General features: G+C 39.4%; 1 protein-coding gene across 3 annotated transcripts in view; it reads left to right on the top strand.

The window, feature by feature from the left end:
- The window catches only part of Stk39 (serine/threonine kinase 39), a 274,511-nt gene extending 254,433 nt beyond the window's left edge, over positions 1-20,078 (top strand). For 2 of the 3 annotated variants that reach the window (XM_047542776.1, XM_047542774.1), the window contains 2 exons: positions 5,212-5,276; positions 13,783-13,863. In XM_047542776.1, the coding sequence (XP_047398732.1) occupies positions 5,212-5,276; positions 13,783-13,857 (140 nt within the window). In that variant the 3' untranslated portion in view covers positions 13,858-13,863. Of the gene's footprint in view, positions 1-5,211; positions 5,277-13,782; positions 13,864-16,153 lie in introns of those variants that run through there. The other variant, XM_047542775.1, reaches the window with a different exon arrangement.
- The last annotated feature ends 3,853 nt before the right edge of the window (positions 20,079-23,931 follow it).

Genomic DNA, 23,931 nt, shown 5'->3' with positions numbered 1-23,931 from the left:
ACTGACAGGATTATTGCTTAGGAGACACATAGAAATCTTTCTAAAATATGAATAATTCTTCTGTTAGAGAGTCTTAACCTGGGATTTTAGTGTCTTGGAACCCTCTAAAATTATATACAAACTTTTGCATGCATGCTTCTGGGGAGAGGGCCTATAGGATTTTTACCAACTTTAGCTGGGTGCTCTTGTCTTAAAGATTTGTTTGTTCACATAGTCATGTATTCAATACAGAGTTACACACACTCTGCTGGGTACCAGGAACCTAGTAATGAACGAGATGGAGAAGGTTTCTACACTCATTGGAGTTTATGTTCTGGGCACGTGGAGTTAGGTAAAGAGGCACATCCAAAAGTAATTCATAAATATCTAACATGTCAGGTAGGAATAAGTGCTATGAGAAAGGGATAAAGAGTGAGGCAAGGTTAGGTTGGATGTGAGGTGTGGACAGGGCATCCGGGGACATTTGAGCAGAACCTGGAAGGGAGGAGGCAGGCATGGAGGAGGATCCCTTCCAGCAGAGGGCGTGGCCGTGTCCCGCATTCTCAGTGTAGCCTACTTTGAGTGCTCAGAAGTCAGCACGTAGGCCGCTGTGACCGGAGCAGGGGCAAGAAGGGAGAGAATGGTGAGGGATGAGCTCAGAGATAGACCTGGAATTCAGGTCAGATGGCTTGTGAGGCCTTTGAAGAGACCATGACTTCTCCCCCACCCCCATGATTCTAGGAATAGAACCCAGGCCTTGTACATGCTAGACAATCACTGTACCACTGAGCTGTATCCCGGCATGAGACCATGCTTTTTACTCTGAACTGGAAAACCATCAGAGAGTTTTGAATAGAAAAGTAGCATTGTCTGACCTCATGTTAGAAGGCTCACCTGACTGCGGGGTGGAGGCTGGCTGTGGAGCCCCAGTGGAAATGGAGTGGAGAGATGGTGGCAGCCTCCCTTGGGTAGTGAAAATTTATCATTTTCTATATATAAAGATATATTCTGTATATGAAGAGATATCTCTTTCTGAACTGTATCTTCATATACATTTATTCTGGGTTATCAGAAGGTTTGAGTCTGACCAGGAAATCAGATTGGTACCAATGTTTTCAGCACACACTGATAAGACCAGTGGCAGAGACCCCGAGAGGAGTGTGGAGTTATGGACCTGTTCCTGGGAAGAATCAGGGTAGGAGATGGCAAAAGAAACACTGGGCAGGTACCTTGAGATCAGACCACGATGACAATTTGGATGTTATCTGGAATTTAAGCAGTGTTACCTAAGGAAGCAGCATGTTCTAATTCATGACCACAATTCTCTCAGTAACTGACAAGCGTGAGGAAGAGGGCTATGAGGCACTGAGCAGAGGCAAGGAAAACAGTTCCGGGATCGTAGTGCCCAGGGCAGAGATCATGAGCATGTGTTCCTTAATCACTTGCAGCATACAGAGCTCTAGTCTAAGCAGTTTATGTGCATTAATCTGATTAATCCCAAGACAACCCTATCAGGTAGGCACCATTACTATGTGTGTTTCACAGATGTACTCATGCACAAAGAGGCAAGGCAAACCTGCCCCAGTTCCTGGAGGGTGCACGGCCCTGAGCAGGAGGCAGGATTTGAACCCAGATCCTCTGGCTCTCGAGTTCAGGTTCTTACACACTGTATAGTGATGCACACTTCAGTGCTGCTTGTGAAGATAGGAGCCTGGGAATTTAGGGAAAAGAATGGGGCCAATTCTTATTTTGTCTGAAAGTGAAATGTAAATGGCCATGATTTTGCATTGGTGTCATAGCATTGCCTCTGAGAAATGCCCCCTCATCTCATCTCCTTTTCTCCTAGCCTAGAACTTGTGTTGTCTCCATCTTCCTTTGTCTTTTCATGCTGCCTTTCTGTATCAATGGGATATTCAGAGCAGATGTTTAGGGGTGAAACAGTACTTTGAAGTCATTGCCTTGGAAGGTATCCCAGACCATTCTTGCACCTTCTCCTAGAATTTCTTACCATTTTCAGAACCTCAGACTCAGGGTCCATTGGTCCTCTTTTCCCTACAGCTTTTGTTTGGAACTCGCCTGAATTATTGATTAACCCACTATCTCTAGAACATCAGTAATCTATGGATTGTTGTAAACTAAACTGGTATCTGGGGAGGAAAGTGTGTCTTTTGACTAATTACTAGAATACAATCACAGACTATAAATAGTCATTAAATAACGGTTACTTTTCTAACTGTCAAAATGTGGAGCATCTGAGTAGTACTAGGAATTCATAGAGGAAACTGTCTGAATACCACCATACTTACTTTTCCAAGGAAACCTGGGCTGCACTGTGTGGCCTCTGATAGATCATCTCTGGACAATCCTTTTTCTTTCTCTGTTTAGATCCAGGGAGGTATTGAACATCAGTGCTTTCTCCATTTGGCTGCTAATAATATTATAACAGTTTGATAAAGTATAATACCTATCATCTTAGACCACATGTTTTCCCAAAAGAAAAAAAAAAAAAAAAAAAGCAAATAAGAACCTCTATCCCTGAGAGGTAATCAGTCCTATCGTGTGATACAAGGAAACACAAACAGAAAACAGAGCTATAAAGCCCTAGTCTCAGGGCCCTCAGTGTATATTTTATTGCCCACATTTTCCCAAAGGACAGGGCACATCATTGTCTTCTGTCACTTGGGCCTGAAGTCCTGAAGTCAGTGGCCTGGGAAGGAAGATAACAGTCTGCACCAGAAACCAGGGCAGTGAGTTTTATTTGGGAAAACTGGGAGGGATTGGAAATCAGCTGATGGCCTGAGTAAGCAGGTCTGTGAAGCCCCTTAGTTTTTGGAAACTAGTGTCCTGCAAAGCACCAACTTCTGTTCACACATGCACCAAAAAGCCCTCAAGTCACAGCCAGCCCTACCCAGCCCTTCCTTCTCAGCTCACGTTCCAGGTAAGGAGCATTTTTATTTTTGAAATCCAGGTGCACAGTGAGGAGAAGGGAGAAAACAGTGACACCCATCTTTTTAATGAGCATTGCTACTGGAAGAGAAATTAGCATCACCCTGAATTTTATGTGATGTCAGTTAAATGAAGGTGTTTTATAGCACTTTACAACAAATTAGAATCAACTAAATTGAAAATAAGCCTAGCAGCTGGGATAAGTAATCAGGTAAGTGGCCAGTTTTGCTATTTTTGCTCTGAGCTGAAGACAGAATTTGAATTTCTAATGTCCTGGAGGTGTGGGACTCACAATTGGGGAGCCTGGATCCCTGGATGATTGTTTAAGATGTTAGCAGCTCAGTCATGCCTTCCAGTCTCCAACTTGCTTAGCCATTCCCTGAAATTTGTCCCTGGTACACACATATGTGCACCACAGAAAGGGTTATGAATTAGTATAGGACACAGCCCTGCTTTGGGCTGAACATTGAAGAACAGCCTGGAAATAGATGACCCAGAACAGTGTGACAAATCATCCACATTAGCCCAGAGACTCTAATGAAAGGACTGAAATTCTTGTGAAGACTTTATGGCTAGTCATAAAACCAACCCAAATCAGAGGAAATCTCAGAACACTTTTATGTTTTAAGAAAATGGGTTGTGCGCTGTGGTTTGCACGCAGAATGCCTGACATCACCCACACTAGCCTCAGCAAACAGAATTTTAGAGCAGAACTTTTGGGAGTCAGTGTTTCCTACATGAACTACTGAATGCTTTTAGCATCTAAAGTATGTTCAGGAAACTGTTGAAAGGCCAAAAGGAGCTTAGTGGTGATAATCATTCTAGGGTGGTGGCCCAGCATTTACCTCGATACCTGGGGTGTGTGTGTGTGTGTGTGTGTGTGCACGCGCTCATGTGTGTGCACACACACACGCACGTGCCAGCTTGTCTGGGCAAAAGAAAAAAATGGGGGGGGTTGTGCTGGTGAAAATGTAGCCCTGCAGATTGCTCAGAATGGAACTACTAAGAGGGTAACAAATGAAGATAAAATGATGCTTGTAATTATGGTTTATAAAGAGAAATAGGCCACATCGAATATATAATTTTCATTTTTTTCCTCCTCTGCAGCTGATGAATTAAATGAAATAAACTAATCTGCAGAAAATCCCTGTACTTAGGGTGTTTTCTGTCAACCTCAGAGAAAAATAAAATTCTCACAGATTTCCTTCTTCTTTCTACTTATAAACTTCCTATTCGAGACTCTCTTCAGAATATTTCTGAATACTGTGTTCTCTTCAAATTTCTTATATCAGAAAATTCAGATAACTTTTTAGATATCCAGTTGCTAAAGCAGCAGATGATTTTTCTCATGACAAGTAAAAAATGATAACCAGGACCCTCCTTCCCCTAATTTTTCCAGTAGTAGCTTCCCTGACCAGTAGCCCTTACGTGACTCTCCATGGATTATCCTTGAAGTTTGGATCTGGAAGGAGCAGAGTTTTAAATTGCCATCACCATTACCTTCTGATAATTCTGCTCATAAATAGTGCCCTAAATTAGAGGAGTAACCAGGAAAATCCAATGTGTCTAGTGAAGTATCGAATGTACCCCAACACGGTAGAGAGCAGGACAGGTCTCTGATGAGTCCCAAAGCTGGCACAGAGAACAGATCTTCAGTACTGAGCTCCAGACTGACGGCCTCCAGTGATTGACCCTGTTCCGCTGACTTGGGTCTTGTTCAAGGTGGCACTTCATTGTTTTGACAGATCACTGTGCTCTGCAAGCATGAAAACATACGCCTGAGTGGTAGAGGTTGTCCACTGCATTTTGTTGCTCTGATAAAAATGGGTGCACAGAATCGAGTGAATTTATAGGCCGGGAGTTCAATGTGCTGACCTGTCATTTCCTGAAAAAGTTTTTTTGCAGTACCTCTCCTCTTTGTTTTTGTACTGCCCTCTCCTGGCTAATAAATTTCTTAGTCGTGAGTATTTAGAAAAACCAAATGGTTGAGACTCTGAGGGCTGCTATCATCTCTACTTTCCAGTAGAAGTTAATTTCAAATTTTATTACTTGAAACGTGGGGTTGACATACAGTGATTAATTCAGATGCACATAGATACAAGATTGCTGAAATGATATATTCGTATGAGAGTAATTTGGTAATTTATATGGACTTTGTAATGTCTGAGAAAGAAATGATTTTACCGTTTATTGCATCATTAGCCAAATTTTCTGAATCACTGATGTGAAAATCCAGTGTCATTAGAAATAATCTGAACTCTTTGCTTCCATGTTTGTATCTTACAGTGGCTGCTAACTTACAGAAGATCGTAGATGATCCCAAAGCTTTAAAAACATTGACATTTAAGTTGGTAAGTGGGAAGCTTCGTAAAAGGGTAATATTTTGCCATATTCTTGACATCAACAAGTAATAACATAGTTTAATAACCTGCTCTGTAATTTCGTTGTTTTGGGATGGATGTTTGCTTTCATCATTACTTCTCTGCAACATTTGGGAACATTTTCTGATCATGAGTGGACATTTCCTCTGCCATGAATATCCTCATTCTTCCACCATCACATCTTAACTAAAGAGCAGCCAATTAGGAATCTTTAAGCCTGTGTGTTCCATTTGACTTTCAGTTTGTGTAGCAACTTGACCATATAGACAAAATTAAAGTCAATTCAGAGCCCTGCTCTTAACTAAAGCTTTCCTGAGGTAAAAGCCAAGTGGTTCTAACTTTAAAAAATAGAGGCTGATTGTTGTAGAAATGGCTTAGGTAATTGGAAGTGATTGCAGAACAGGCCAGCGAAGGCTGGTGAACAAAGACATCACATTTTACACTCAACTTTCAAATCACAGCACAGGTTTCAGTAGAGAGCAGATATTCCAACAGTTTTTATGCACCAGTAGATTTTAAACTTACAGTCTGTAAGTCCACAGAGCCATAGAGCTACAGAATACTGCAGTCATTGTGAAGACAAGAGATGATGGTCATGGCTGGAAATGGAGAGAAGACCAGATATTCAAAAGTTGACTGTTGCCTGAAAGTTTTAGTAAACAGTACGTTAAGGCCGAATAAGTGGCTCATTTTGAAAATTATAAATTAATCTTATCAAGAACGAGTCAGAATGCCACAAGCAATTTAGGATTTGAATTACCAGCACTTTGCTGTGCACAACATATATTGATGAGCTGCCTTTTTTGTCTCTTGTGAAAATTAAATGGAAAATGTGTGTGGCCAAAAATGCTAAATGATTAGTTATAGTAAATGAGAGCCTAGTGCTAATTAACTTTCTGGGTCTTGCTTTCATCTAATTTCAGATAACTAGACTATGTGATAAAAGAAAAACACAAAAGATTTTTCACAGAAAGAGTATATCTGAAGACATTCTTTTTCTTTTTATAATAAAAGAACATTTTGTTCAGACAGAGTGCTAGATTAACAAGTTGCAAAATCCATCTTCTGGTTTGGGACTAATACTGTCACTTCTGTGTTTCTAATTTGCCTGTGATATAATGTCCCTTTATTCATTTTCTTATACTATCTCCAGAACATTTTCCTGATTTGGGATATGTAGACAAAGATAAGCATTTGAAGTTTTCACCCTGGCTGCATACTGTCTTTAGGTAAACAGGAAGAATAATGTCACACTCTCCGTCATCTCCTTCTCCAGTCAGTTTGTAAGTTTTGTAGATCTCTCTCGATTCTCTCAGCTTCTCATCATCTCCATTTCCAGCACCTTAGTAGAACACTGTCACCTGTAGAAACTGGTGTGCTGACATTTGACCAGTGTCTAGCCGGATGGCTGTAACCAGAGTAATCCTTCTGTAGTTCTAAAAGGTCCCAAAGATGTTAATAGCTCTCCTCTTCTCAAACCCACACCCCTGAACATGCTTCAGACCTCTCCCTGATCAGACCTACCTTGAGGTCCCCCGCTGAACCTTTCCTTTGGTTGTGGGTCCCTTTATGTCTTGGGAACCCAAGGCTCAGTGGGGTGCAGGTGGCCAAGATCACAACATGGAGGCTGCAAATTCAACTCCAGTCCAGCCTCAGAGCCCATGCTCTCACTGTGCACCCCTAAAGGCAGCCCCCCAGCCTCATGGTTCACAGCTCTCTGTTTCTTTGTGGATCCACCTTTGGATGACTGGACACATCGACCTAGGCTAGGACTGAGTCTCCTTTGTACCTTACAGATTGAGCACTACCGCCTGGCACAGCAGAGTCCTGGAAACAAATCCATACATGTGTTCCTTCCCATTACAGCTTGACAGTGTCGTCCTGCGATGTTCTCAGTAAATGGAAACTGATGGCTTTTTCCCAAAGATAGTTAAAGATGTTAAATAAAACCAAACTCAAGAGTGACCTTCTACTTCTATCGCTTCACTCTCTGTCCAGCCTTCGTTAGAGCCTGAGAGGGTTTCTTTGTTGTTATCAGCAGCTGGCCAGGTTGAAATCCACTTGACAGAGCTAATTTGAACTGATTTTTGGCTTAATCTTCTGCAGGCCACTCACATCCTGATGAAACTGCAGAGATTCAAATGCATTTGCCTTCATTCATCAATTTGGTTATTTTATTGAAGAATAAAAGATCAAAGTATTTCAGCAGCACTTTTCCTCATAAGCTGCTGCCACTGCTGCGCATGATCCTTTTATCTCTCAGTTGTTTATCATGATTTTAATCTCAGAGGTTTCATTGCTTTCTAAAGGAGAACGACAGGGGCCTGAAAATTTTCTGAAGAACGGTAGTATCTTGATACTGTGTTTTTTTTTTTTTTGTTTGTTTTTTTTTTTTAACCTCACCGCACCAGGGCTTCACTCAGGCCCATAGGGGTGCTTTAAAAGAAAATCACTAATGCCCAGGTCCTGTACCAGGTCTCCTGAATATTTTGACATCACTTCTCAGTGATTCCAGTGTTAGCCCAGGCAGAGAAGCATTCCATTTGGAGATGGCTCTATCACTGTCTCTCCTAACCACCACTTGGTTCAGGTTTGGAAAGTTGTTCGTCCTTATCTTATATATCTGCTTATATAAGAATAACAATAGCCTAAAGAGCCAAGGATATTGGTTATATAAAAAAGTGTTCTTTTCCTTTTCCCCACCCAATGAGATCTTTAGCCTCTTAGTTGACAGATAAGATAAAACATGCTCTTTCCTTTGTGGTATGGCCCAGGGCTGGAGGATTAGAATCTTCACTTTTAACTTTTGTTAAATGCATGGAGGGCATTTCAGCTCTAGTGTGAGCTTTGAGTTTGACTTATCAGCGCTGCATTCATGTTCTTCTAAGCCTTCAAACAGGTTTTTACAAATATTTTTATTTTTAAATTTGATACCTCGAAGTTTGTAATGTAGGTGAAACTTGGTGTTTTTCGATGTGAAGATTTTGAAATTGCATTAGTGAAAACTTGAAATGAAATATATTTGATTTACCCTTGAAAGAATACCAACTGAAGTACATGTAATTACCACCCAATGGGTGCACATTTACATGAGCATCGTAGATTTTAGTTGCTGAAATTTGATAACATTATATGCTTTGCAGTTAGAGATTTCATAAGCATTTTGGCAATTAATGACTAGAGGGCTTATTTTTAGAGGGTGCTCAGGTGTACTTAGAGTCTGCAACAGTTGCCAAAGTGCAGGTAAAGTTGAGACCAAAACGGGGTAAAACCTCCTAAGAGTTTTAACTTTCTACACGTACTGAAAGGAGAGAAAGATATCACAGTGATCTTAAGGGAAACCGCCAGTTCAGGTTTGTTCATGAGGCAGCCCTGCGCCCTGTGCCTCCTGCTCCAAGTCCATAGCAGTGACTTTGCAAGGATGACTCCCAGACAGAAAAGCTTGGAAAATTTGCATCTTGATAAAGATGCAAATGCTCAGGCCCCATCTGGGGCCCAAGGAGGGGGAACCTTGGGGACCTCCCAAGCTCAAGGAACTGCAGGTGATTCTGATACAGATTAAAGTTTGAGAATTGAGGCTTTGTGGGAAAGGGAGCTTCGTGCTTTGGGAAGTGCTGGAGTAGAGCAGTGGTTCTCTCTTCTGCAGCACCTTGGAATTATCTGGGTCGCTCAAAAAATCCCAGTGCCCAGACCACACCCTAGACCAGTCCAGTCATAGCCGGGGGTGGACACAGGCACGGGCATGTTTTCAAATTCGTCTGTTCTGCAGTTTGTACACATTTGGGTTGGGGGAATTCTTCAGATTGGTGCTAAGCAACCACATCCTCAGCAAGTCCATGGGGCACAGGCCATGCCACTGGCCTGGCAGGAGGATTTTTAGAAATCATAGTAGATACTGAATGATGACATGCATGATGTCATATGCTGTCACACTAAGTCCCTGACAGTGTACTTTTCTTTTGTGGGGGAAGCAAAATTTTATCCCTACCCTCTAAGAGTTTCTTGACTGGTCCTAAGAATTAAAGTGACAATTAAGAGGAAAGCACTCATATTTATTTAATATAAGCTGGGTATGGTAGTACACATCTGTGGTTACAGCTACTCAGGAGGCTGAGGTAGGAAGATTGCTTGAGTCCAGTAGTTCTAGACCAGCCTGAGCAGCATAGTGAAACCCCATTTCAAAAAAAAAGGTTAACATAAGTTTCGGGAACTTTTGTAAGAAAATGAAGACCCAAAGGAAGCCATTAGAGTTGAAAATTTATACGTGCATTTGGACAAAGAACAATAAATTGTGAAAATGTTAGGAGGTAGGAAGGCTTGGAGGGGGACAATTAATCATGGACAAGTGACTCAGAGCATAAAGGTTAGTTTAACAAGGTTTGTACAGGTTAATCTTGGCTTTGACTCCCCACCTCTGGATCAGAGTACCTTCTGCCAGGTGCAGGGCAGATGGCTTCCACATGGGAGTCCCAGCTCCTGTTTTAGGAAGATCAGAATGTACTCCCCGCTCCTGCTATTGTTGTTTTTAAAGAATCATTCATTTAAAGAGTCCACATGCCAGAGGGCATATTTTGGGGTGGCATGGTGGTCTGAACTTCTTCACTTCTGAAGCTGAGGTTCACAAAGCTGGGTCTCTAGCTTCTAAGGTTCCCTGAGACCCTCTCAGGGGATTCTGTAAGTCAAAACCCTTTTCATAACATTACTAAGATGTTACTTGCCTTTCCTACTGTGTTGATACTGGTGTAAAAGCCCCAGTGGGTAAAACTGATAATGTCAGCACTAATCCAGGCTGTGACCTCAAAGGGCACTATGGCCATTGCTCACTCACTCCCTATTCACTGAAAAAAGTAATGGCAGTTTTACTTCATTTCCTAATGAAGCACCCAGTGTTTTTTGTTTTATTAACTCTCAACTCGAGGACACATCTTTTTAATATTCTGTGAGATGAAATGGGAATACTTCTTCTTTAGTATATCAAATTACATTGACAGTGTCTGGGAAAAGCCCTTGTGAAATTGATCGGTTATGAGCTCAGCTAGCTTTTGTTCCGTTTTGTTTTTGTTTTTGTTTTTGTTTTTCATGAAACACCTTTTTTCTTAGAAGAATAACTGACAGTGTATTATTATTCACACTCAGGTATTTGGAAAACATATTTTGTTTTCCAAAATGAACACAGTATGGTTGACCCTTAAAAAACCTGACAGTATCTATTGCCCATAATAAATTTGAGCTTTCAGGCAAAAACAGAATTTTGGAAAACATGTATCTGCTTGACATCCCCCCAGTACCTAAATAATTTTCTGAAGAGATTAGTGATGAGCAATATTAATGAATATGATTTGTTGACATTGTATAATGAAACTTTCATATCTTATCATGAAAAATGTCAACATTTGAAAGATCTGCAAAATGCAGTGATGCTTAAAATTCATGTGCAGGTAAAGGGTCCATTCAAAGGGCAAGGGAGACCAATGGATTTTAATGGAACAGAGGACGCAAAGTTCAATGCTATGGTTTCAGATTCCACGTTGCAGCTAACCTTTAAGAAAGTTTAGGTATAGTAGCCAATGATATCCACAACTATTCTGAAAAACCATTAGATACCCTTTGCTCTTCTAACTACGTATTTCTGTGAGGCTAGTACCGTCTATTAAGTAAGACCCTAAAAAAGTTTGTAAAATGGAAAGCAGTGTCAACTTTCCCAAGGTTTTATTGTTGTTGTTGTTGTTGTTGTTGTTGTTAATGGTTTCTTGGTTGGGCGGGGTGGGGATGGTGGTGGCAGTGATTAGTTTTCATAAAAACTTTACATTAACATGTAATGAGTTTATTATTATTATGTTTAATGAATTTGGTATTTTTAAAATTACTTAATTTCTAAGTATGATAAATGTAATTTACATAAATGTTTTGTTAATATTATTTTTTAATATATTTTAATAATTTCAAAATTTGTTCACATTTTCTGTTTAATTTCTAAGTGCAATAAATAACAACCTGCAAAACCACAAGGTTTTGGGGGTCCTCATTAAATTTTAAGAGTACCAGGAAATCCTGAGACCCAAAAGTTTGGTACTCAGAAGGATCTTTGGTCCCTTGTCTCTAGTTTCAGGACCATTTGCATGTTGCCCTTCTTCGTGTTGGAGGCTGAGGGAGACATGGGCCCAAGTTGGTTAGGAGAGGGTAGGGCGAGTATCTTGAAGCAAGCAAACCACGCGGCCTGTCCAGGAAACCAGCATGTCAGTGGATCTGCCAGGCCTCAGTAACACTGTGGGGAACAGGGCCTGTGGGAAGATACCCCATGGGATGAACCTGCTGTCACTGAAGTCCTGCTTCCTCTTCTTTCCATGAGAGTGGATTTCATATTTCTCTTTGGTTTCTCTTCAGTTTAACTACCGTTGGATCTTTCATTTTTATTCCTCATCATTTTATTCCCCTGATATCTGCATTGCCAAATCTCTGGTGTAGCTTTGACACTTTAAACAAACTTCACTCTTGCCAGTGACCTGACCTGACCCTTTTTTTCACCAGCAGTGGCAGGAGTTTGTCCTTAGAGGTTTGTTGCTCACCTCCTCATCCCAAAGATCATCTCTGCCACAGGCAGTGGGTTGAGTAGGTGATGTTAGCAGGAGCCATGCAGGACAGAAGAGAGGACTTGGCAGGTAGATGAAGAACCAGTGGCAGCAGGATGAGAGAGTAGGTGAAGATTCCAGTATCCATCAGTGTGACTGACACCACCAGGAAGTGTCTCAGTTTAAATGCCTGCTTGTGAAACATGAAGGAGCCCCTCTGATCTTATTGCCCTTGTACCTCACTGAAGAGCTCATCTGTCAAGTGAAACTGGAGATCTCACTGGACAAACACAGAGTGGATGCTTTTCTCCAAATACTAATATTCCTACCTGTTAGGCTGCTAATTTTCTTGCATAAGCATTAATAACTTACACTGAATGTAACTTTAAAGTCAGTTATTTAGATTTTTAAAATAATATTTAAAGTATGTTCTAATTAACTGTTTACAAATGGAAAATGCTATAGCTCATAAAGACTGGTTTTATGTACTATTTATTTGAATATCTGAAACACATACAAGTTATACAAAACAGGTTAATTGTGGTGATTGGAAAGAGTCCTTTTCCATGCCAAACAAATCACTGTGACAGTAATTTTGCAGGAATGAGGCCCAGAAAAGGTTTATATGGTCCTTTGGTGATTAATCATCCATTCCCAGTCATCCATCAATTTGTTTCTTCTTACTTGTGGTACTTATATAATGTTCAATTCTAATCTATGTACTATAGCTTAGAATGATGATCTGAATGCCGTGTGTGTGTGTGTGTGTAAGTGTAAAAGAAAGGGAAGAGTGGGTGACAGAGGAAGTAAAAAAAAATTGAAAAGTTGGAACCATAGAGCAGTTTGCAGGGCATTGGCTTATTTCAAATTCCTTCTAATTTTGGAGTAAGAAAAATAATAAAGCCTTTGATGCTCTATAATTTTGTCCCTTTTAAGGCAATTAATATGTCCTAAAATATTACAAACAAAAATTTTAATGGGAAAGCACTGTAATAATAGTCAGCTTTCTGTTACTGTAACAGAAAAGATAACCCAGTTATAAAGAGAAAAGGTTTATTTTGGCTCACAGTTTTAGAGGTTCCAGTCCACTATCATTTGACCCCATTACTCTGGGCATAGGGAGAGGCTGCACATCTTGGCAGGAGCACAATCAGAGCAAAACCACTCATCTCATGGTCAGGAAGCAAAAGAGTGTCCCTCTGTTCCCTTCAGGGGCATTCCCCAAAGACCTAGCAACTTTCCACTAGGCCCCACCTCTTGAATGTTCCACCCCCTCCCAATAGCACCTCCCTGGGGACCAAGCCTTTAACACATAGACCTATAGGGTACACTCAGCAGCCCAACTATAGCAAGTAGTTTTCCCTGCAAAACGTACTCTCTAGCACTAAAAGAGCAGTTGTCTATAATGAGCCATCCCAATACTAGATGACTCCCTCCCTTCCAACTCCCTCCCTCCCTGTCTTCCCAGATTTACAATAGAAGTGATGGGAGTTAAAAAACAAAATTACTTGAGTGAACTATTCAATCCCTTCTGCATATTTTCACAATGCTGTTTTTATTATTACAAAGAGGATCTAATTAGAAAGCACATTTAGAATAACTCTTTAGTTGTTGAAGAATCTTGAGCGCAGCCTTCGGCAGTCATGTTTCCTTAGCAGTTCAGAGCTGCAAGCCTGGGTGTGGGTGGCACCTCTGCTCTGTACTAGTTGGCACAATGACCAAATTCCCAACAGCAGTAGTCATTCTAAAGGGTGACTCTTGGGATCTCTTCTGGAAAAGATGGAACACGTGGTCCCATTACAAACTGTGCCTTTGCTGGGATCTGCCCTCACATTAACAGGTTTTTAAATACCCACAGCAATGACAAACCGGCATTGAAGTTCTCGTTCTTGGTTTCCCTTTTCCAGGCTTCTGGCTGTGATGGGTCGGAGATTCCTGATGAAGTGAAGCTGATTGGGTTTGCCCAATTGAGTGTGAGCTGATGTATGTTCCTTGCTGTCACCCTGATCTGTCGTGCCCCCCCCACACCCACTTCCTGTCCACTTCCTCCCACCCCCTCACTCCTTGTCCCAGCAAAATCAGAAGATTGTGAAGAGGCTGGCTTCAATGAAATGGGATAAAAAATGATTTTTTAAAACTTACAACACTCCGAGTTCTGCTTTATTCTCTAGCAATCCACTGTATGAGAACAAGCAAATGCTACAGCTGCCTGACTGTTGCTGATTTTTCCAAAAGCTATTTAATATTCTTAGCATTCAATTCGGATAACCCTTAAATGAAAAGAATCTGAAATACACTCAGGTGGTCCTATTTACTGGCAACAAAAGGAATTTTCTATCAGAAGCCTATTTCTCCTTTCATTGTTGTTATTTCTGTTATAATACTTCAATTGTTCATCTGACAATACTGCCTCTTTTATGTTGTACTTAGAAATTAATATACTTATAAAATTAAGATTTATTAGCCAAACTTGAATTCTAGTTTTAAAACTGACTGTGAATTTTATTTTTCATATATTTATGCATTACACACCTTAGCTATAAGAAAAAAAAAGTTTTTGATTATATGCTTCTTGCAGTTAATCTCTTGTTATTTAAACAAAAAGTTTCAGGTCTATCTTTGGAGTATTTGTAAATTCTAATTTTTGAAATGATTGAATTAGGAACTTGGATGCTTATTATTTTGGTTCGTTTGCCTAAAAACCAATCTACAACCTGATTGTCTCTTGGGAGAGGGAGGTGCCTTGCATACTTTCACATGGAGAATGTGCCTGAGGCTGCTTTCCTCTGGAATAGTCTCAGATCTAAAATTTCCTCTACATAAGGTGGCATATGTAAGATCTGCTTCATTGGAACGTTTAGAATACTATAAAAAAAATGTTGCCATTCTGTTAGGTTGCTAACCATCTCTGATTTGGCTCTCCTTAAAAGATAGGATTTGTTATTCTAAAGGTGATAAACTTGAAAATACCAGAATCTGAGTTTTACTTGAAATTCTGCAGAATACCTAGGTGGAGTGAAAATAATAGAAAGGGTTTTGTGCAATGACTAAAAGGTAAAATACTGTTAAGTTTCAAGAATAAATACTTTCAACCCAAGTAGCCTTCTGCTTGACTATATATTCTGGAACTAGTACACCTTAGGATTTTCACAATTGGAAATTAAACTTTCAGGGAGGTGGGCTCCCAGGATGGCACCTTGGCTCTTTCCTAGCTAACCCTAGATACGGCAGCTCTTTAATGTACTTTAAAAAGCAAATATATATTACTAAGGAAAAAAAGTTATTTATAATTGCCTTGTCATAATTGTTAAGGTGTTCTAGAGCCATTTGCATACAATTTAATGTAATTTCATTCCATTCTATTGTTTACACAACGATTACTCAAAGATGACTGCAAAGGTAAAAGGAAAATAAAAGTGTATTGCACAATGAAACTGTGTCACACCATTTCTTTCCTCCTTTAGGTATTATCTGCTCTGTTGCAATGATATTTAGCACTTCCATAAAATACCTAGTAAGAATTAACTAGTGAGAAATGCCCTAGAGGAAGAATAGGGCATGCATCCAGTTGGATTGACAAGTAATTCGAATTGGCTTGAGGAGAGAATGAAAGGCAAACATCTACACTCTGTGTAGACACACTGTCTTTGAATTAAAAACATAGGGCTTCAGGGGACAATAGAGAATCATTCCTTCTGAATGCCTCATTCATTTAAGTGCTAGGTATGCTGAAATAGGCAGCGGTTAAATGGCTTCTCCAAGGCCCTTCACAGAGCTGTTTACAGAGCTGGACTGTAGGGGTCCTGGTTTCCTGTCATCCAGAGCATGTTCTTAACAGTCTGTGTACAACTCATGGGTGAATACAGTGTAAAACAAGACCCTCATCTTCTACTCAGAGAGGGAAATGCACATGAATAACCGGAGAACTTTGCAACATGGTAATAAATATAATTTAATATCTATTTAATTTATACCCATATTCCCATGTCCTTCCTAATGGCATTTGAGGTGGCTTGCATACTTTCATATAATAGGATGAAGATTTTAAAACACAGATAATGTAAGATGAAGGAGCAATAAGAATTGGCTAACCAAGTGAATGCAAGAATTATATTAGAATACACAAGTTCACCATGAGGACCTGCATAGTTCCTAGAAAAATATATAGATTTGGAGTACAGCTTTCTAACATCATACTAACTTAGTACTCAGCTATGCAAAGTGATCTACAGAAGCAATGGAATCTCTTCAAAAATTCCAAAATTTTATCTTTTGCAGAAATGAAAAAAGAATCCAAAAATTCCTGTGGAACCACAGAATATTCTGAACAAACAAAGCAATGCTGAGCAAAGACAAAGCTGGAAGCATCACATCTCCTGACTTCGAAATATGTTACAAGGCTTTTGTAATCAAAGCAACATAGTGCTGGCAAAGAAACTGACATGTGGACCAAATAAACAGGGTGGAGAGCCCAGAAATAAACCCACATATTCAGTCAACTGATCTTTGACAAGAATGCCAAAAATATACAATGGGAAAAGGATGGTCATCAACAATTAATATTGAAAAACCAGATATCTACAGGCAAATGAATGAAATTAAAAACTTTCTTTATACCAAATACAAAAGTCAACTCAAAATGGGTTAAAGACAAAATGTAAGACATTAAACTGTAAAATGCCTAGAGGAAAAGGAAGAAAATCTCCCTGCCTTTGATCTTGGAAGTAATTTTTTTTTATGTGACACCAAAAACACAGTCAACCAAAGTAAAAACAAGTTTTATTATGTCAAACTAACAAGCTTCCTCACAGCAAACAACCAACAAAATGAGAAGGGAATCTAGATTGAAAGAAGATATTTGTAAACCTTAAAACTGCTAAGGAGTTAATATCTAAAATATCTGAAATGCTCATACAACTCAGTAGCAGAAACCTGATTAAAATGAATGAAAGACTTGAACAGATATTTTTTCAAAGACATACAGATGGTTAAAAGGTGCATGAAAAGGTGTCCAAATCCCTAATCATCAAGGAAACACAAATTGAAACCCCAATGAGAGGTTACCTCATACCTGTTAGAATGACAGTCATCAAAGACAAGATAAGTATTGGTGAAGATGTGGAGAAAGGGGAACCCCTATACACAGGGATGTGAATTGGTACAGCCACTGTGGAATACAGTATTGAGTTTCCTCAAAAAAATAGAACTACTATTTGATCCAGCATTTCCACTTCTCAGTCTTTATCCAAAAGAAATGAAATCAGTGTCTCAAAGAGGATCTGCACTTTTGTGTTCATTGAAGGAGCATTCACAGTAACCATGATATGGAGAAAAGTATCCATCAATCAGTGATTGAACAGATAAATTGTTGTATGCACATCCAGTACATATACACTCAATGAAGTATTGTTCAGACTTTAGCAAGAGGGAAATCATGTACAGACAAACTTAAAGGATACTATGTTCCATGAACTCAGCCAAACAGGAAAATTTTGCATGATCTCATAAGTAGAATCTAAGAGTCCAATTCATAGAAGCTAAGAGTAAAATGGTGATTGCCAGGACAGGAGAAATGGGGTCACATTTGTCAAAGATGCCAAGTGTCCACTACATATGATGACTAAGTTCCAGAGAGCTCAAGTACAGCACAGTGATTATAGTTAATAATACAGTATTGTAAGCTGACATTTGCTAAGAGAATAGATCTTGAGTGTTCTTGCCACATGTAAAAAAAAATATGGTAATTATGTGAAGAGGTGAATATGTTAATTGGCTTCATTGTAGTAATAAGTTCAGTGTATCAAAACATCATGATGCTCTTTAACAATATACAATTTTTCTTTAAAAAGTGAAGGACAGCCATTGACCATAAACAAATAGTTTTAAACTGACAGTTTCCATCTTGTATTGACATGAACTAAAAATTCAGGTGTTGTGAGTATGGTTTTCAGAGTGTTTCTTTTAAATTGTGCAGTACTTCCTAGAGTTCTCATTTGGGATGTACACTACCAGGAATGAGGATATGTCAATCCATATAAATTAAGTGTATTATAAAAGCATCTCTTTTAAAACGATAAAATGACTCATCCTCATCATGCTAGAAACAGTATCTATCAACTGATATCCAAATACCACCTCAAATAGGATGACCCATACCCCCGACTAGAGTGGATGAGCCATAAAAGATGGTCAAAAGTACCTGTCTCCAAATGTCCCAGTGCTATTTTGCTGAGGAAAGAATGCATAGTTAAGCAACAGCTATGTCCCTTTACCTACCTCCTATCTACCTACTTAGGGATAATTTGAGAATCTAACAATGAAAAAAATCTGCATAATCACGTCATTACTACTGTGCATTTTATGCCAAGCCAGTGGATGCTGGGAGAGTTGGTTTTTTTTGTTTTGTGGTGGTGGGGATTGAACCCAGGGGCACTTTACCACTAAGCCATAGCCTCATCCGTTTTTATTTTTTGAAACGGCCTCACTAAGATGCCCAGACTAGCCTTGAACTTGTGATCCTCCTGCCTCAGTCTCTGTAGTCACTGGGATTACAGGTGTACCCATTGTTCTCAGCATCTGTACTATTTTAATCAAGCATCTGCAAGTGAACAAGAATCATATAGCAAGGAAAAGTGCACAGAACTTCATCAGACATGAATGTAGCCCACAAAACAAGCATCACTAGCCAATCATTGAGCCCACATAGTTTAACTTACAATTCATTAAAGAGCAATGATATTATTGAGTTACAATCTTATATTATTATAAATCGAATTTGCTACATAATGATGAAAAGTCAGTGTAGAACAATTATTGCCATGGTATACTTTTATATCACATTTAGAATGTCAGCTTGAGAAACCAAGACTTGTATCAGAGGAAAGTGGCTCCTTAAATAGAATGTTCCGTAAACTAGTGGATCCATAATCTTGGAGAAGTGGGATAGTGCCCTTCTTTAAAAATCGGCAAAGTCGTTACTCTGGTCCAACCTTACCCAAAGAATTTGGTAATAAAAAATTCTGGCAGCAAAATTTCTATGGGTTAAGTAATATAAAGTTCAAAATCAACAGGTAATCAGAATTAGGTTGAGTATATTCAGGTAGATTTTTCACATATGTCTTTTCCTCCTCCAGACTTTGTAGGATTCTAGAAAATAGAAATAAGTTCATCAAAATGAAATGGAGGGATGAGGAAAAGTATAAGCATGTGACATACTGAAATGGCAACTGCTAACACTTACCAGGAAAGCCTGAACTTGGATCCATCTCTCTTTATTTTTCCATTCTAGAACATAAATGAAGCATAGTTTTACATATTTTAAAAATTTGATTCACACAATAGTTCTGCGATGATGTATTTATATATGTACTGAGTCACAACATAAGATCTATTTTTTACTATGGAGTATGCCCAAAAGTATGAAAACTGCTTTAAGCCATTTTGATCATTTTTTTTTATTTCTTGTTGTGTGTATATATTTTTTTTTCTATTTTGGTTATTATTTGTGGCCCTAAGCAGTCAGTCACTCTGCAAAGTACTTGCCATCATCTCATTTAACTTTAAGCAACTCTGTCAGTTAGATTTTATTACACCCATCTTAAAGTTGAGAAACAAAACCTTGGAAAAACTAAGCTGCTCAAGATAACACAATAAGTATTGCGATATGAAGCAGGAATTGGAATGTGGGTGTATTTGGTTCCAAAGCCTATATGCTTACTCATCAAATCTACCTCCTATTATATAATACAAGAGCATTTTATTGCAGGTTTGTTCCAGGCATTAACCAGAGGCTCTTGCCACATTACCCTGCTTAAGCCTCATAACAACTCTGGGAAATCAGTCAGCCAGCTAGTTGATAAAAGAGGATTTGAACCCAAATCAGTGCCCAAAGCAATTCCCCTGTACCATGCTGGCTCTCTGAGGGTGACTCAGGATGGTTAACCCTGAATTTGAGACAATTTGGAGTAGGAGACTCAAAATTTTCAGATACAAAATTGTGTGTACAGAATTAGAGCCTTGGAAGGGGTGCTGAAGACTGTCCCTGACAACTGCCACAGTGCTATAGGCACTGTCTTTGCTTTTCATGTCATTGTTTATAGTGTAACTTTTGTTGTTCATCAGACTCTTGTGATCTGGCTTCTAAATCCAGGAAGGTAAGTCATTTTCCCCAAGATCAAAAAAACCAGACAGCCAAATGAGAAGAGACCGTTTCAGTCTGATTTTTAATCTTAGCCTTAAAAACAGAATTTTAAATAAAAAATAAATTAATTACATTCCATGGTGTTAATATATAAAACCAAAGTGCCTTCCGCTCCAGCCTCCCTGTCTGTGAGAGGGACTCAACTTCCGTTCCACTCCACTAAGGCGCACAGTACTCAGTTTTAGATTGAGAGGGATTAATTCGTTGATCATTAACTTCCTTTCCAACATGAACATTCTAGGGGCCTAACTGAACAGAAGAAGGAATAAACCAGTTGCTGCTTGACTGAACTGGTCCATCCATTCCCTTTTAACAGTTGAGCTGTTGTTGAATTAGATTTTAGAAATTCCAATCAGCTAACTTGGATCTTTTGTTACAGCAAGGGATCTGTACTGGGAGAGAGGCGTGGTGGAGGGTCAGGGCTGTACCACACAGCTGGAGCCTTGTAAAGAGAGCTGCTGGAGGGGTGAGGGCGAGAAGGTGCACCCTGGTCTTCTCACTGCAGACATCATCAACAGTCTTGGGCTATGAACATAGAACATGTCAGGATAGAGCTGCCTCTGTGGATATTGTCTGAAGCATCATCCTTCTCGCTTTGAGCTTACCTCTTTTGAGTTGGGGAGTGAATGGTCAAAATAAATCTTGGGCCAGTTGTGGACAGGAGAGGTGAGGGAGACGATGCCTGGTGAATGCTCCTGTTTCTTTCCTCTTCTGCGACATCTGGTCTCCATGTTGACTACTCACATCCATTCAAAACCCAAATCTTGGAAACTGTATATTCCTAGTACTTCTAGCATTTTAATTTACTGAATTCTTAATAATAATTAGAAATATTAAAGATAGTTACTAAAAACAGTAACCAGAGCACTTGCATATTCCAGGCACTTGTCGTATGTTTTATATCTCCTAAGATTATAATCAGGCAGGGTAGGTATGCCTGTGTCACCTTTGCAGATAAAAAAACTTTTCAGTGAAGCCAAGTAACTTACCCATGACTGCACCACTAGTAAATGGAAGTACTGGAATTTGAACTCACATGTATCTTTCTCATCCCCCATTGCCTGCCAGTTCAATTTGCATTTCCTCTTATTTGATTGCTTTTCAGCACCACCAACAGAGTGTAAGTTTATAGGAGTTGTTTCCAATGAAGCTTGGAGATGTTAAATGATTTGGTATGGACCTTGATTCAACATGTGTCAAAAAATCCAGTAAGTCTAACTAGCAAAACCAATTAACTAAACAAACAAAAAAACATCAGGAGAAGTATATTATAGAAAGGCAATGATTGCAGTCAGACCAAGAACAAATTCGGGATATAAAAATTGCAAATGGTAGTTGCAGACAGATCTAGAAAAGGTCAGTCTGACTAAGGGTAATGTTTTCTGCTGTTCCTCTGTATTGGCAGCCTTTCAAAGTCACAACTATTAAATGCATTAGAAGGAAGAAGACTGCCATAGAACCCAGTCAGTCATGCAAAATGAAGAGTGATTGACAGATCAGTAGACCTTAAGTGGCAAATTGCTGAAAAGATCAGCCAGGAGTTGTGAGACATACATTGTTTTTTAACCCACAGATGGGTTTAAAAAGAAAAGAGTTGACTTACTTATTACTAGAACCACCTTAGGTATCAGTCAATTTTTTCTTGAATTTTTTGGTACCAGCATGATAAAGAATACAGTTAAACAGCTCTTCAAAATGTCAACGGGACAATGCTCATAATCACAAGGAGATCACCTTTGAATGTCAATCCTTTAGACAGCTCTTTGCCTTCCATTGGGAAGAGGAGGGTCTTGTTTTTAAACAGTGATGTATTGCTGGACTCTATCTTGTAGGGCCCTCTGAGTTTCATGAAGTAGTTCATTGTTGCCTTTTCAAAAGTGTATCATTGGTGTCTGTGCCCCATTAATGCAAGGAAACTTTGCTCACAACAGATAGGTCTAATCAGTCACAGCTCTTACCCTCATTGGTCATTAAAGTATTTTTCAACCCAGCAACTCAGACAACCCCAACCAATTAAAACTGGCACTTATCAAGTGCCTAAAAGACAAGAACCTTGTATCTATTTTATCCATGAGAAGATACATAGAACTTATCGGAATTATGCAATAACTTTGGAATGAACAAATGAATAAATGAATGGTCATGGCTTATTTATACCAATTTCCTCAAATTTAAACTCCTTTAATAGATTGCAGAATTTCAGAGATTATCAATCAAATCTGGCCATCTTCCTTGGAACTTTCTCTGACTTCTGACTCCCAGCCTTGTATTTCTTACACAATGCACAGAAAGAAATTTACCTACTGTTAAGAAAGATCATGCAAATATGAAATCAGTTTTCCAAGTGAGGCCAAAGGTCATGTTTCTGAAACTTTTAATCACAGAGGAAATATTTTAAATGTAGAATGATCCTAAAAATGTCAACCCAGAGATACCTAGTCTAGAGTAAGCACATGAGTACACAGGCAGATATTTGACATATAAACTTTAATGTTTTACCAAATCACCTTGAAGCCCTTGGCTGCAGAGAAATAATTTTCAACAATGACTAAGCCAGGGAACTTTGTCTACACTTTTGTTTGGCATTGAAGACTATGACACAGAGGCTCTGTATCCATTCCTTGTCCTTGAGTTTAAAATCAATGTCTATAAGGTGGCCATATTTTTGTAAAGTCAACCTCTAAGAAGCTCTTTGACCACAGTCCAGCTAAGATGAGGAAAAAGAGTCAGTCACTCAACTATGATGACTTTATCCAACATGGTCTTCATATACATTGTCTACCCAGCTCAGAACACATGAGGTTGGGAATGTAGGTTCCAATAACTTCTCTAACTTCCTTTTCTTGTTGGAATATGAAGCTGTGTATTACCTTGTATTGATTTTGAGAAAGTGCGGTCCCCAGCCTATGAAGGCTTCTTATGTGGAAGATGAATTGCCTGTCTGCTGCTGTCTTCTTGACCTCTGTCAAGATCCCCTTGCTGTGCTGGGAGTCAGGGTGGGGAACTGAGGACCCTTAAGTAGCCTTCTTTTTTCCTATCCTCCCTATTCCCTTCACCCCAGCCACACTGGTCTCCTGGCTGTTCCCCTAGGAGGGCTAGTGCGTTAGCCCTTCTTTCTTTAGAGACTGCTTTCCTGCACATCTCCTCGGTTAATTCTCTCCTCTTCTTCAAGTCTTTGCACTAATGTCTTCAATGAGCCCTCCCTGGATCCCACAATTGAAATGGTAACCTTCAGCCCATCTTTAGCCCTCTGACCCCATTTCTTTTCTCTTTTCTTTTCACCTAACAGCCTATATAATTTACTTATTATGTCTAGTATACCTTATCTATCTCAGTTGCTCTCCAAAGTTGGAGACCTTTGTTTTATTTGCTGATATATTCTAACTCCCAGAACTGTAAGGAGAATATCAAAGGCTCTCAGTGAATAATGATGGATGAATACAAAGGATTTCTTAAGTGAAAACATAAGGGGAAGCTGTGAAGCAACAGCTAAGGGAACCCAGCAACAACTAGGGAAGTTCCACCTTGGAGCTCTTTATATGCCCTTAGCACACAGCCTAAATTTTCACCAGTTATGGATTTATTTAAGGAATTTTGTCTTTTAACATATAAATGCTGTGGTAATGATGCTATGTCAATTACTAACACAATACTGTGAGTCGATTTGAGCTTACCATGTTTTCCTCCTTTTTGTAGAGACTAGCTTCCTGATGAGAACGGGACTATCAGAGGGACTTTAGGAAACTTTAGAATACAGATCATTTTAGGGACCATGGAAATCCTGACTGCAAGCCAGAATGGGGAGGCATTAAGCAGCATAGTAGAGCTCAGCTTGGAGAGATGGGAGTGGTGAAAC

The sequence above is a fragment of the Sciurus carolinensis genome, chromosome 3 (genome assembly GCF_902686445.1).
Source record: "Sciurus carolinensis chromosome 3, mSciCar1.2, whole genome shotgun sequence".
Classification (NCBI taxonomy): domain Eukaryota; kingdom Metazoa; phylum Chordata; class Mammalia; order Rodentia; family Sciuridae; genus Sciurus; species Sciurus carolinensis.
This window is presented reverse-complemented; position numbering and strand designations above follow the sequence as displayed.